Source organism: Sturnira hondurensis, unplaced genomic scaffold (assembly GCF_014824575.4).
Source record: "Sturnira hondurensis isolate 20B ecotype Veracruz unplaced genomic scaffold, ASM1482457v3 Scaffold0005329, whole genome shotgun sequence".
In the NCBI taxonomy this organism is placed as follows: Eukaryota; Metazoa; Chordata; class Mammalia; order Chiroptera; family Phyllostomidae; genus Sturnira; species Sturnira hondurensis.
The window spans coordinates 1,798,061-1,813,603 of record NW_028077960.1 but is presented as its reverse complement, the minus strand read 5'-3'; the positions used below and the strand labels follow the sequence as shown (position 1 = coordinate 1,813,603).

At 39.7% G+C, this 15,543-nt stretch overlaps 1 protein-coding gene across 2 annotated transcripts in view; it reads right to left on the bottom strand.

Moving 5' to 3' along the window:
* Positions 1-714: 714 nt before the first annotated feature.
* The window catches only part of SIN3A (SIN3 transcription regulator family member A), a 68,361-nt gene continuing 53,532 nt past the window's right edge, over positions 715-15,543 (bottom strand). For both annotated transcript variants that reach the window (XM_037046990.1, XM_037046988.1), the window contains exons 18-21: positions 10,180-10,272; positions 8,930-9,024; positions 4,783-4,990; positions 715-1,901 (exon numbers count right to left, since the gene is read on the bottom strand). In XM_037046990.1, the coding sequence (XP_036902885.1) occupies positions 1,671-1,901; positions 4,783-4,990; positions 8,930-9,024; positions 10,180-10,272 (627 nt within the window). In that variant the 3' untranslated portion in view covers positions 715-1,670. The remainder of the gene's footprint in view (positions 1,902-4,782; positions 4,991-8,929; positions 9,025-10,179; positions 10,273-15,543) is intronic.

The window sequence follows — 15,543 nt, the reverse complement described above, 5'->3', positions numbered from 1 at the left end:
GTTTTTTTTGGGTGGGGGAGGGCACGAGGATAAGAAGTAAATAAAACCACACAAAACACTGATTACTCTCCCCGATTTCTGGAGGGATTTCACTGTTTGCTGGAGGAAAATCCACCATTAGTCCAGGCTGACCACATATAAAAATCCTAGTCACTCATGTTTAAATGTCTGCCAGTTTAAATTTATGTTAATTATATATATATCCCATTTGCAGTTAGTAATAAAGTGTACCAAATCTTCTCCCTCCCAACCCCAATGATATACCACACACCTTGTACACACTTCTTTCAAGTACTAGTTTGGTTTTTAAGTTGTTCACTCCCATTTCCAATAAGGCTAAGAAAAAATATATAGAGGAATAGAAACTATATAGCTAGACAACTTACCCAAATACCATGTATTTCCAAATAGTTAAGAGAAAAAAACATACTGAAAGAATTAAGTATTCTGCTTCAAAAATTTGGAATATTTTGACTAAGTGCAACTGACCACTAAAACAAAAGCACGTTGGTACCGCTGATAAGGAATTGAGCCCAAATCCCTGCTTTGTAGTAGTTCTCTGGTGAGGACAAGGGACTTGGGTTGCAAATTCATTCCTTAAGAACCAAGCTTTATTTATTTACAACCCCCAAAACCCCCAAAACCAAACAACCCCCCCAAAAAAGTTTGGGGCAAGGGAAGACAAGTTTTACACAAAAGTACTACAACAGTAACTCCCTTTGGTAAAAAGTGTAATAAATGTCTTGCACACCTGTTCATAGGTACTAAATCTGAAGCCACGTAGAACTATGATACACAAGAAGCTAGAACAGTTATGCTAGCACATCAAAGCATATTTCTTTTAATAAAAAATTGACAGTATTTACATCATTTACAAAAAAAAGGAAAAATCAAGTTAAAATTGTGTGTGTGAGAGAAAGAGTAAAGCTGGTGGATGGCACTAGGGCAGACTTGTAAAGAAGCAGGTACAAAACAGTTCCACGGGAGCTAAAAAGGACTAATTTGAACTTGTTGAGTTTGATAACCAGAGGAGAGTAAAAGGGAGAGAGCAAGGGATTTGTCAGGAATCAAATCCACAAGATGATCAATCTGAAAGCCAAACAGTGGGTCCCAGATAAAATCTAATGGATGCTCTAGATGTGCTTGAGTGACCAAGGGGAAAAAAAAAAAGAAAAGAAAAAAAATCAAATCCAGTTTTGTTCCCCTTTGTGGGGAGAGAAGAGGAGCAGTGACCATGAGAGTTACAACCCATCTGGGCCTTGCATTCTTCCCCAGTCTGTTTGTCAATGTATGCCCATCCAGCCAAGATGTGAACAGCACCTGGTTCCCTCATCGAAGGTCAGGCCCCAGGAGACTCCAGTCTTAGCTCTGCTGGTGTGTGCAAGCAAGATGAGTGTCTGTGCTTGCATGGATCTCCCCCACCAGGGCAGGACAATACCTAACTCCGTTGGGGAAAGTTCCAGCTCCGGTCGACTTTGTAAGGTACCCATGTTTATTACATGTAGCCCACTTGGTGCCAGGCTGCATGCACAGATTAGGTGGCCGTGTCCCAGAGAGGCCCAATGAGGCTTGAAAGGCATCTTCCTTGTTTCTTCAGTGTGTGTGAGGGTATGTGAACCCACCCCCACCCCACACGCACCTCCCTCAAGTTATCTGCTCTGGCTTTGCAGTTACGGGGTTTTGAACACTGTGCCATATTTGACACGGTACTTGTTAATGCTCACAAAGTGCAAGGTCTCTGTGTCACAGGTGGTGGTACAGGGCACCAGGCCCTCCAGCCCCTCACCCATGAGCCACTTGCTGGTCTCTGCTGCCATTTCACGGGGCACATGCTCCTTGGTCCATTTATCTACCCAGGCCTGGAACCTCTGATGTAGCCTCTTGCTTACACGCTCATGGGACTGCAAAACAGACAAGCAAAAACAAACAAACAAAAAACCCATGAACTAGGACCAAAACAAACAAACAAACAACCAAAAAACCCCAAACAATACCCCCAAACAAAAAAACCAAACCAAACCAAAAAGAAGAAGAAGAAAAAAAACAAATAAAAAAAAAAACACCCCTTCAAATACTGATTTGGCCAAAAAGTTTGCTTAGTTTTTTCCATAAGATGAATGGCTCTAGTAGTGCTTAGTTCTCTTTAACTCATTCAACACCATTTTGTTAGCTTGTATTGTGACAGCTGTCATATCAGTGTGTATTAAAAAAAAAAACCCTTATCAAAACTGGTGAATTTTGTGCAGCCATTTTAATATTGAAGATACATAACCTTTTCAGCATATTATGCTTTATTATTTCAAGAAAGGTAAAAATGCAACTGAAATGCAAAAAAAAAAAAAAAAAGATTTGTGTGGTGTGGAGGTAACTAACTGCGAAGATGTCAAAAGGGGTTTGCGAAGTTTTTTAGTACCACGGACATACTGGCCAAGTGTTTGCTGTGGGGCTCTTTTACGCACTGGAAGATGTTTAGCAGCACCCCTGGCCTCTACCCACTAGAAGCCAATAGCGGGGGACAGCCGACATACTCAAAATACCCAAATCAATAGTTATTGGTAAAAGTGAAATGTCTTTTATTTTATGAAAAAAATTAAACTGACTTTTTGGCCAACCCAATACAAAGCCCAATTTTCTCCTAAAGTAGCGAAGGGAAGATGTGGGCTCAAGTCTCTGACACCACTGGTAAGTGGGGGTAAAAGACAATAGGAATCTATGTTTAAGGAAGAGAATTCAAAGTGGGTAAGAACACAGAGCATGTAAGGAATTGGAACCCATTGAGCCATCAAAGACATAATGCCAACACACAGTCTGGGCAGGACAAGCTCAGTGCTTCTCAATTTCAGTATTCACTAGTATCACCTGGGGAACTTGACAAACAGATTTTCTTGTTTCCATCAACCTATATTTTAAAATCAACGACATAGCTGATTCCAATATACCCCAAGTGAGATGAGTTGCAGCTGTTGGTCATTTCTATTAGCAACACAATCCACTTCTAAGTAAGAGGACAGCTGAAGTAAAACAGAGTGGCTTAAAACCCACTCTCCTTCACAGTATTACCTCTACCCTGCCCACTAGAGTGCCAGGCACAGCAGATCTTCAGTGGAGATTTACATTCCTACCTTTTCATCCTGTAAATACTTATTGGTGCTCATGTGCAAGGTAGAGCAGGGGAAAGGGATGAATTAGGGATTGCCCAGCCACCCAAAAACTCTGAATCAGAGACATATATACAACACACAGCACCATGAGAGAAGTACATTAAATCATCCACCCAGCACCTCCTGCTTAGATGTTTTATTGCCCCTTCAAACTTAACCAGTTCAAAACAGAGTGGTATCTGCCCCTTAAACATGGTAACCCCTTCCTATTAATAGATATATCCCTAAACTTCCCATTTATTAAAGCAAAAAAAAAAAAGAAAGAAAGAAAGAAAGAAAACCAAGTAACAAAAACTGCCAGGCATCATCCTTGGTGGTCTCCTTTCTCTTACCTCAAATGGGAATCTGATCATTACCTGCCAATTATATTTCCAAATTATACCTCCAGTCTGTCTAATTCTTACAGTTCCACTGAGTTCTTTCTGCTAGCCCAGGTCACCATCACATCTCATTTGGATGAGAGCAATCTCTTGAACGGTCTCTAACCTTCCAACTCTGTGCCACACTCAGTCCCATTCTCAGAAAGTCCAAGCCATCTTTGTCAACAATGTCCCAATGTACCACAACCAAATTCAAACCATGGCCTATGAAACTAAGCAATGTGGCCTTGACCTTACCTTCCAATTTCACATATGCCACTTTTGTTATGGCTCTAGCCACACTGACGGTTTTAGTTTTTCACACATTCTTTTCCCTCCCAGCCTTGCAATTGTTTCCTTTGCCTAGAAATTACCAACCCCCAACTATTCACCAGGCTGGATTCATGCCACTGTTCAGGCCTCATGCATCACTTCCTAGAGAAGTTTCCCCCCAACAAAGGCTGGACCTGCACATCAGTAACTCTTGGTCACTTCACTTAGCTTCTTTCCTTGGTAGTGTGTACCATACTGCCTTTTATGCCCTACTTCATGGTTGTAGTCCCAGGGCCTGGCTCAATACCTGGTACATAAATATACCATGAAGCTTTCACAATGGAGAAGAACATGAAGACAGGTAGACTTTATACAAGCAACACCACTTGAAAGTGCGTGCTGGGAGCAGTTTCACTGGAAAGTGCCACCAGCTGCTATGGGTTGTTTTGTGCCCCCCACCTCCAAACTCCAATGTTCAAGTCCTAATCCCCAGCACCTCAGAATGTGACCTCATTTGAAAATAAGGTCATTACAGATATAATTAGTTAAGATGAGGTTATATCCTGTTAGTAGGGTGAACCCATAATGCAATGTGACTGGGGGGAAGATTTGGACACAGACATGTACACGGGGAGAATGCCATGTGAAGATGAAGGCAGAGATCTGCAAGCCAAGGAATACCAAAGGGTGCCAACCAACTACCAGAGCCTAGAAGAGGCAAGCAAAAATTCTCCCTGGCAGTCCTCAGGAGGTTCGAACCCACTCTGACAACACTTTGAACTTGGACTTGTAGCCTTCCTCTGAGACAATAAATTTCTATTGTTTAAGTCAAACAGCCTGTGTGGTAGTTTGTTATAGCATCCATAACAAACTAATACACCAGCTTACTCAACAACTCTCAAATCCAAGTAAAGGTTTTCATAAAGGAAGAGAGAAAAACAGAAAGCCTCTGGGGTAGGTTGGTCCTGGCTGGGGAGACAGGTTCTCACCTGGTGAGCCCGGAGCAAAGCAGTCCTCCGATACATGTAGTCTTCAGACTTGATCACGTATACCATCTTGTAGGAGTTCAGCTTGAACCTACACTCCAGCTTATCTAGGCTTTCCACATTCTCCATGCTCTTCTTGCTGTTTCCTTCCTTTCCTTCCTTTTCCTGCTGTTCTCGACCACGCTGACACTTCCGGATCCGCCGCAGATTCCTACAAAGCAGAAAGCTCTGAAGGGTGAGAGCTGGTCCAGACAGATTCCCATGACTCCTCCGAGAGTTTCCCTATTACACGCCCTCACAGCCCTCATCATAATTTTAATTACATACATACCAAAAAACATTTCAACAGTAGGAATAAACAATAAAAAGCAGAAATCTTCACCTCCTATCCCTAATTCAAGACCCACTTGCCTTGGCAAAGGCAGACTCTGTTAGCGGTTTTGAAACCTGGATCTCCCTGAAATAACGTATGTAAATCACTCACCATGGTTCTGCTTTTGGAAATTTGTTCTAGACAAAAATCGCATCATACTATAAATATTATTCTATTATTCTCAACTTTTCACTGACTTTCATGAAGATTTTAGTTTTACTACACACAGATTTGTCTCATTCTTTTTAATGGCTGTAGAGGAATGTGCCTCAATTTAACCATTCCTTACTAGGAATCAATCAGGGGTTCCTCAGCTGAACCACAGAGCACAGAAAATTATTTGAATGACAATTTTTTTTTTCAATTCTTACAAAGATGGTGCATAACCAGTATCATTTACATACATAGGAAAGGAGATAAACATCAATGAATGTCTTGGTAGGTATTTAGAGCTTAAGTCTCTCCAACAATAAGTAGAGAAAGATTGAGAACTAGGCAATTATATTGTTTCCAATACTTTGTCATTAAAAGCACTGCTTCAGTGAGTATTCTAGGACAGCAAGTTCTTTGGTCCAAGGGCTCTTGGCAGCCCCCAACCCCATTCAGGAGCTCTGTAAGATTGATACTACTTTCATAATTCTACTAAAACATTATTTGCCTCCTCCCCTCTTTTTAGTGCATTACTATTTGTACTCGTAGTGCAAAAGTACTGAATAAAAATGCTGGTGGTGGCACCAAATTACCCCTAGGAGCGTTCGTATTCTTCTCTGGCCACATACTAACTAGATGGCTTCACTTAAGAATGTTCTTGATGCCCTGGCTGCGCTGCTCAGTTGGTTAGAGCACCGCTCTGTGCACAGAAGGGCTGCCAGTTCATTCCTGGTCAGGGCCTAGGTTACGGGTTTGGCCCCTGACTGGAGTGTGTATAGGAAGCAAATGATCACATTGATCACATCATTTCTCTCACACTGATGTCCCCTCTCCCCTTCCTCCCGCTCTAAAAATCAATGGAAACATGTTCTTGAGTGAGGATTAAAAAAGAAAGAAAGAAAAGAATGTCTTTAGATGAAGAAATAACACTGCTGAATTAAATTCCGGCCCCTCAATTCATATAGTTTTAATATGCTGTGTGGCAACATGGGAACTACACAGGAAGCCCACGATGTACTGAGATACAATGAAACCCTTGAAGAAAAGCACCCCAGTTGCAAATGGATCACCAATTTTACCTAAAAACAAAACAAAACAAAACAAAACAAAACAAAACAAAACAAAACAACTTAACTAGTCAACCTAGAATATCTGGTACATATTTTCTCCAAAATGAGCAAGGTAGCCTGGTGCTTCAAGGAAAACATATTTGTTGCCAACAGTAAGATCTAAGCTTTCAAGTAAAACTATGAATTTGGGTAAACTGGTACTTGCCAAGAGGAGCTGACAGCTTCCCATTATTTAAAGATGTGTTTGATGAGGTCAACAGCGATTTTAATACGAGATTTTTGGATACAATAAAATGAAAATGTGTAAACATTTGGTAGGTCTGCATGACTTAGTGAATTATTACTTTCCAAATAACCAACTGCATGAAATTATAAAATCACAGATGAAAAGATTCAAATTATAAGATAAACCAATGGTTTGACACAATGGTAAGAAGAGATCATTGACTTTCATTGCTACTGCAGCTCAGCTTTACAAAACTACCGCTGGAAGGGTTCTGTTATCATATCCCAGAACATCCAATTATCTGAAAGGTTATGAAAATAACCTTCTCTAACCACATATTTGAGTAAGACCAGGTTTTCTTCACATATTTCAACCAAACAACACAGTGAGACAGACTGAATATAGAAGCAGATATAAGAATTTAGCTTTTCTTCCATTCTGCCAGACAAGAAACAGACTTACAAAAATGTAATGCAAAGCTACTCTTTTCACTAATTTTTGTTTTGAAATTGCTTTTCATTAAAAAAATATTTATAGCAATATAATGGATTTAGTATCATCATTTTTAAAATGAATTCTTAACACTTGTAAACATTTCTCAACCTTAATTTCTGTGGTAAGCGTTCCTAGATGTAATGCATGTAAATGAAAGCTTTTGGAAGTACTCAATCTCTAAGAGTGAAGGGGGTTTCAAGGCCAAAAAGACTGCGAACTTTCGACACAAGGCAAATTATTAGAAACCAAAGTTCTAGGGTAAAGGTCCCATACATGAACAGCCCTGACCCCCAAATGAATGTATCAATTTATCTCGTTCCCATGGATTATGAAAGTGCCCCCCTTCCCTGCACCATCTACAACACAGAATATAAATCTTTTAAAAACTTTGCCAACACAGTGATTCCTGGGGCATAAGCATGGAGACAAAGTGTTCTATTGAGAGAGGGGCATGGCACAGAGCAGCTGCTTGAAGTCTGCTCAGTGAATCCATGAAGGAAAACTGGCAAAGCCCCTCTGCCCACCCATCCATGTTCTGATTAGGACTGAGTTTATAATTCTGGGTAACAACTCTCTAAAAATACAAAGCATGAGATTTCAATTCCAAACTTTTGGGAAGAAAGAAAGCCAATCTACTACAGCAAAACCCATTTTCTACTTCTGAAAACTTTAACTTCTTTAACTTCAGATAGAGGGTCAACATGACAGTCTGCCCACATATGGTGGTGGGAATAGGTCGAAAAGGTTCTGTGAAGAGAGTTAGCATAGCAGGCTTAACAAGCTATCCTTTGAGAGGCTTGCTTTGAAGTTTATCCCTTGGGATCTTGGATTTTGGGAGTTTCCACTATTCCGTAAATGGTAAAAGTGGTTTCACTGTATATTAACTGTCTGCATATAATATATGGTTTATGCTGAAAATGTGCTTGCTTTCTGAAAATCTGGAATTTTGGTAAATGCTAGGCAGAGAGTACTTATGCAACTAGTATCCAGTAAAAAACTACGGCCCTGGCTGGTGTAGCTCAGTGGATTCAGCAGGGGCCTGCGAACCAAACAACCACAGTTCGATTCCCAGTCAGGGCACATGCCTGGTTTGCAGGCCAGTTCCCAGCAAGGGACGCACAAGAGGCCACCATACATTGATATTTCTCTCCCTCTCTCCTTCCCTTCCCCTCTAAGGATAAATACATTTTGAAAATCTTAAAAAAACAAGAACAAAAGCAAAAAACCTATAGCACTGAGAGAAAACCTAATAAGCTTCCTTGGCAGACAGCATTTCAAACAGAGTTTCAGAATTCATAGCATCTTGTGTAACTCCAAAGGAAGAGGTCTCTGGTAAGCTCTCACTTGGCTTACTCTGACTTTGTCACAGGTGCCTTTTTCCTTTGCTGATTTAGCTTTGTGTCCTTTTACATTCCTATCCAATGTAAGGGAAGTAAGTTGTTCTCTAAAACTCTCACTTTCCTGATGCTATGGCACGAGCTCCAGGTAAACTTCTGGTGTAACTGGAACACAAACCTTGATTAGTATCCTCAGCAGATAGAGCAAGGAATATAGCAAGTGAAACATAAGAATCTCACTCTGGCAAGTGTGGCTCAGTTGGATGGGCACTGTTGCTCAAACCTGAAGGTTGCAGGTTCGGCCTCCCAGGTGCATATAGAATGCAACCAATCCATGTTTCTTGTCTCTCTTTCTCTCTCCCTTCTCCTCTCTCTAAAATAAAAAAGAAAATACTCCTCCCGCCCCCCCCCGCCCGCCAAGAGACTGACAGTCATTTAACTCTCCACTGCCCAACCGTGCACAAGTGTATCCTGCCTATACATGACTTGGTTCACTCACCTTGGGAGAAATACTGGTTTCCGTGCCAGATGTTCACGAAGCTCAGGAGAGGTAGTATCAGAATTCATGTATCGCTCCACATAGTCTGACCAGCGCTAGGATCATAAACACAAAATAGGGGTGGGGAACGAACACAAAATCTGAATTCCATCTGCATCAGCAAATTCTAAGACTAAAATGTCTGAGACCCCTAAAATGTCAAGATAAAAAAAGATCTCTTCCTATAGTAAAATGCTTGTTACTTAGTGTTGAAATAGCTTAAAAATTCTGTTAGATTAGCAAGTTTCAAGCTTTTCTGTCTCATGGAACACAAACTATTTACTAAAATTTTGTGGCACACCAAAAAATGTACATTTTTGATGATCTGACAGAAAAAACAGGTATAATTTTGATTCATTCACACAAAATGTGTGGGCTATCAGTGCGTGGGCTATTGTTTTTGTATTTGACAGACCAAAGGAAAAAAGGTCGGTGATCCTGACTAAATAGTCAGGCATTGGATGTTTTAAAAATTCCTGTAGCATACCAGTTGAATATTGCTATGTTAGATGGCAAAACCCCAAGTTTCTGAGATTCTTAAAAATTAATAGAAGTCATAAATGTGTAGAAGATGGCTCACTGACAATTTTTATTTCCTCACAGAGCATTTAGAAAAAATCTTCAGAGCATTTTTATTAAAAAATAAAATATTAGTAGCAAATGTTTGAAAATCACTTTTACATTAAAATCTGGATTTCTGGAATCTCTTTTAAAAATTTAATGATTTGGTAATAACCATGAGCCCATATTCCCAGTCTCCCCTCCAGAGACCACCCAATACCATGTGTGTGGCTTGCACTTCTCATTAGCATTAACAGTTAGACTCAGTTATGATAACCAACTCACTCTGTCTACTCTGGTGGGTAGAGATCCCCTGGTTTCATCTAATCCAACAAAAAGTAAAACATGACAAAGAGACAAGATGATATCAGGCAGATGGCGCTTCATTTGTTGTTTCTTACACTTTCAGAGAAAAATGGAGGGTGCCAGCCATGAGGTTTCCTTGGAGGTGATTGTCTCACTGAGAGCTAGACGAGACTGACATCAATCCCAAATAGCTACCACCTGGCAGCTATGATCTGTGTTTTAAGCATCAGGTCTTAACCCCTAAACAGGCCTATGGCTATCTTGGCCTTCCGGAAAACAATCAAGGTCAGTCTCTCAGGATATGACAGCTCCCTTCAGCAGTTTCTACAATATACTTATCATACCTCTGCTTCTACAGGGTCATCCGAGTTTTCCTCTTCTGTGTCCAAAAGCTCAATGGTCAGCTGAACCTGGCCTTGGCTCTGAATGAACATAAGCTGCAAATAAGAAACATGAGTGTAAACAAAAGACCATCTCCAAAGCTATTACCTAGTTTCTCAAGGACTGGGAGGTAATCAAGTCATAACACTCTGCTCCAATAGAAGAGATGAGGAGGATAGATACTCAAACGCTTAGGAGGCAGGTGATTAAAAAGGAAAAAGTTTAATCTTGCTTCCAGCAAAATGAAATGTCAGTGTAAAAAGCACCATTTTATGTTTCATACTTCTTGAGTTGGCTAAAATAATCAATGTCAGTAAGAGTACTTTAAAGCCAGAACCATAAAATGTCAAATCCACTTCACTTGATAATCCCACTTCTAGGACTTACTACAAAATTTAAACCAGTCTATAGTGTTTAAAGATTACCTAAGGAACACAAAATTCTCTCTTTCACACACACATTTTAAGATCTTCTTTATTTTTAGAGAGAGGGGAAGGGATAGAAAAAGGGAAACATCAATGTGTGGTTGCCTCTCGCATGCACTCTACCGGGGTCTTGGCCTGCAACCTAGGCATGTACCCTAGACTGGGAATCGAACCTGCGACCCCTTGGGTCTCAGACCAGCATTCAATCTACCGAACCACACCAGCCGGGGCAAAATACTGATATATTAAGAAGTATCTGCTATAATGGTATCAGTCACACTGAAAGTTCTTCAAACTCTTATATTTAAAAGCAATATACTAATAAGAGGCAAAACTAAGTCATGTTTTGCACAAAAGAACTATTAAATGATGGTGGCACATGGATCTCCCCTTTCAGAACACTAGGGTTCTAAATGCCCTTATCCTAAGGGCTTGATGCAGACAAGGTCACAATCCACATCACATGGTAGTAGCTCAGTACTTAGAAGGAAACTTTAGAATCATTTCAACCTCCTTGGCTTATAAAAGAAAGAAACTAAAAGTCATAGAGCTCTGGTTTCAGACATACATAGTCAGTAAGCCAACAGGACCAGAAGCCAGTTATGGTTCTTGGTGTTGTTCTGGAGAAGCTTAAAAAATTCCTAATATATATATACACAAATAACAAACATAGTTTCTTCCAAAATAGACTAAAAACAAAACAAAACAAACCCCTGTGCCCCTAGGGGTCTGCTAAACCCCTCTACCCTTAGGATGACCAAGAGTTTCTAGATTAGACTATTGCTCTAAGAAAATCACCCTCCCAAGTGATACTGAGTAGGCAGTCTACGCTCTGTGTGTTTAAACATGAACTTAATTTCACCCCAATGGTCTCTTCCATCTGTTGCCTGTCTTGTTAGGCCCTTCACCATGTGTTCACCCAGCTCCCTCTCCTCTGTAACCACTCTCCAAGTCTTGACTAGCTTCATTATTAGACTGCCCACATCCACCACCCAAACTTGGTAACTGTTTCCAGCAGTAAACATGCGTCTGATTCCTCCACTCCTCCTTATTCGGTATTACCAAACTGATCTTTCTGAAAACTCAAACCCAGGGGTATATTTAGTCCTTAATAATGCCTCACAGCTCACCAACCACAAGAAAAGCCGAGCCATTTACTTTGTGTGGCTCTAAAGATCCTTTACTACCCACCTGGATGCCCTGCCTACAGGCCTCCTCCACCAACAGCCCTCCTATACTACATTTACTCACCACACAGACCTGTGTGTCTACTACTTATCAGGCAGGGGCACACTCAAAATAGAACACGGTTTCTTGTTTAGAGATCAATTTAATAAAGGAAAGAAAAATATAAATGGCTAGATTTACATTAATTATAATCGAGTGACTACAAAGGTACTATTTTAGAGACATGAGCAATATGATGTAAGAGTAAACAATTCCTTCTCAGTGAACTGAGAAAGATTTCACATCACTGAAGTGACCCTCAGCTGGGCACTGAAGGATATAGGAAGAGATCAACCAATTTCAGAGAAATTATGACAGTGACAACTGCATTTTAATAAGTATGTAAAAAGAATTATACCTCACCCCAGCTGTTGTGGCTCAGTGGGTTGAGTGTGGGTCCGTGAACCAAAAGGTCACCAGTTGGATTCCTAGTCAGAGCACATGCCTAGGTTGCAGACCTGGTCCCTGGCTGGAGGTGTGTGAGAGGCAACCATCAACATATTGTATTTTGTCATGTATAGTGCATACTTTTTTGCCCAAATTTTTGAGGGGAAAATAAGGATGCGCATTATACATGGGCAGTACTAGACTGTGGGTGTGCATTATGCACAGGGGGGCATTATACATGGCAAAGTACAGTAGATATAGCACAACTATTGATGTCTATCACATATCAATCCCCTCTCTTAAAATAAATAAAATCTAAAAAAAAAAGAACGATACTCCTCTTCCCCTTGATAAGGTAAAAGATATGAATAAGCAATATACAGAAGAGGGAAGGAAAGGGCAACAGTAAGAAACACAAAAACGTGGATTTAAATAATGTAATTTTCTAACCATCATTAACTGACAAAAATAAAGAAGTCTGGTAATACTAAGTGACTAAGGAAATCAATGCTCTTATGAAAGTGCACACGGTATAGCCTAACATTTGGAAGAGTCAAAGAACAATCAATATCCATTAAAATTTAAAACATGCACATCCTTTGACCAAGTAATTTCACTTGTCTCTAACCTAAACAAATACTAACACATCAGCACAAGGACACAAGTATTGGGTTGGCCAAAATGTCCATTTAGTTTTTTCTGTAAAATAAGACACACTTTTCATTTTCACCAGTATCTTTAACTGATTTGGATATCAAAATATCCAAAGTATGGATGTCACTCAAAAGTGTGTTGGCTATCTCCTGATACTGGCTTCTAGTGGGTAGCAGCCAGGGGTGCTGCTAAGCATCTTCCAATGCTTCAGACAGCCCCACAGCAAAGAAATATTTGGTCAACATGTCAACAGTACCAAGAAGTGTCACAAAACATTTCTGATACCTCCACAATAAGTCATAGCACCTTCTCCATACACCACACAAATCTTTTTTTGCATTTCAGTTGTTTTTACCTTTCTTGAAATAATAAAGCACAATATACAAAACAGTTACTTGTGTCTTCTTCCATTTTCAATATTAAAACGGCTGCATAAAAATCCACCAATTTTCATAAGGGTTTTTTTCAAATGCACATTGATATGACAGCTACCACAATACAATCTAACAAAATTGTTTCGAATGAAGTTAAAGACAACTAAGCACAACTAGAGCCATTCATCTTACGGAAAAAACTAAGCAAACTTTTCGGCCAACCCGATACAAAAAAATGCTGTTCAATGTAGTACTATGAGATAGCAAAAAAGTGAAAATAAATGCCCATAAGAGAATGACTTTTTAAAAATATATTTATTTATTTTTAGAGAGAGGGGAAGGGAAGGAGAAAGAGTGGGAGAGAAATATCATGTGTGGTTGCCTCTCACGTGTCCCCTACTGGGGGCCTGGCCTGCAACCTAGGCATGTGCCCTGACTGGGAATTGAACCAGGGACCCTTTGCTTCACAGGCCCGTGCTCAATCCACTGAGCTATACCAGCTAGGGCAGAGAATGACTTTTAAAAAAAAGAATGTGGTACATCATACTATTAAGTATGACACAGCAATTGAGAAACAGGTGGATCTATACAAACCAAAATAGAGCAATTCTATGACACATTAAATGAAAAAAGCAGGGCATAAAATAGGCACAGTTTAATATTTACTCCTACATATACATACATGTGTGTGTAAATGCACAGAAAAGGGTCTTTGGACATAGAGACAGCTAAAAATGCCTGATTTTAAAAAAAATCAGTGTAGAATGTACATATAAAAAATGTGGAGAGAGGATGCTGGAGGTAGAGGTGGTGGCTGCGGGGGTTCTGAAGGGCTTGGCACTAATATATTAAATTTTTAAAAAATGTTATTTATTTCTTTTTAGAGAGAGGGGAAAGGAAGGAGAAAGAGAGTTAGAGAAACATCAATGTGTGGTTGCCTCTCACATGGCCCCCACTGGGAACCTGGCCTGCAACCCAGGCATGTGCCCTGACCAGGAATCGAACCAGTGATCCTTTGGTTCACAGCCCGTGCTCAAACACCAGTCAGGGCTAATATATTAAATTTGTTTCTCTATGTAAACATAGAGGATCACTGTGGTGACACAATTTTCCTGGTTACAAAGCCTTTGTTCCTGCTATGCTCTCTCTCACTGACAAGTACTCTCATCTACAGGGTGAATCTGTCCATTCCTTTGTTGGCCTTTGCCACAATTTAATACCCTGTTAACTCACTAAGGGTGAGGATGCTAATTCTGTTTCACCACTGCAATTCTCACACAATAAGATCATAACAAATATTTGTAGATCTAAAACCCTGAAAAGCGTAGGAAATCTATTCTGTAGTGGGGAAGTCCTCAGGTATTAGAAAATCAGATCTGAGGACTGAACAAAGAAATTTGTTTCCTGTTATTTGTTTCTAAATTAAGTAAACATTACTGGTGATGAATTAGAAATGAAAACAGCTGAAAGTAGAAGCACACAACAAAGTGAAAAACTTGGGGTCAGATTATTAAAGTACATGGAACATACAACACAATGAAGTCAAACTGTTACCTACCTTGCTCTCTGCTCAGCCAATCACAATCCTTTTTCTGGGCCATCTGACCCTGACCTTCTTGTGTAAATACAAACAGGCTTTGCTCAACTATGCACATTTATTACATAGCTGCAATAATAGTACACATGCTTTTGTATTTTATTTGCTTCAATATTTTTATAATTTATAATTAACTTTTAAGGGCTGCAAAACATGTCATCCTGTATTCACACAACAGGCTGCCATTAACCATTCCCATAGTGAGTTGGACATTTAGACTGTTTCCAGCAATATGCTTTTCAAATCAGCTATTTCAATGGTGGAGAACTGGAAACAAACCAGGTGTCAAACATGACAGGCATGAAATATCAAATAGTCACAAGATGTTGAAGACTCAGAGGTGTTGCTGAGAGAATAACTTACAGAACACTTTGCCCAATATATTTTCTCTCAAAATATACATAAGCATAGAAAAGTCTAGAAATGTCATCAGTGATTCTTTCTGGGAAGAATTGGAGGCAATTTTTCTTTTCTCTGCATTTCTTATCTTTCCCACAATGATCAAGGATTATATTTTTAAACATTTTAAAACAATATACTTAAAAGCCACAATCATATGTAAAAATGTTTTAAAAAAGCAGAATATAAAATCATAAAGAATCACATAAAACAAACTTTTTTAAGGCAAGAAAGACTGTCCTTCAAGACGTTTACTTCCCCTTT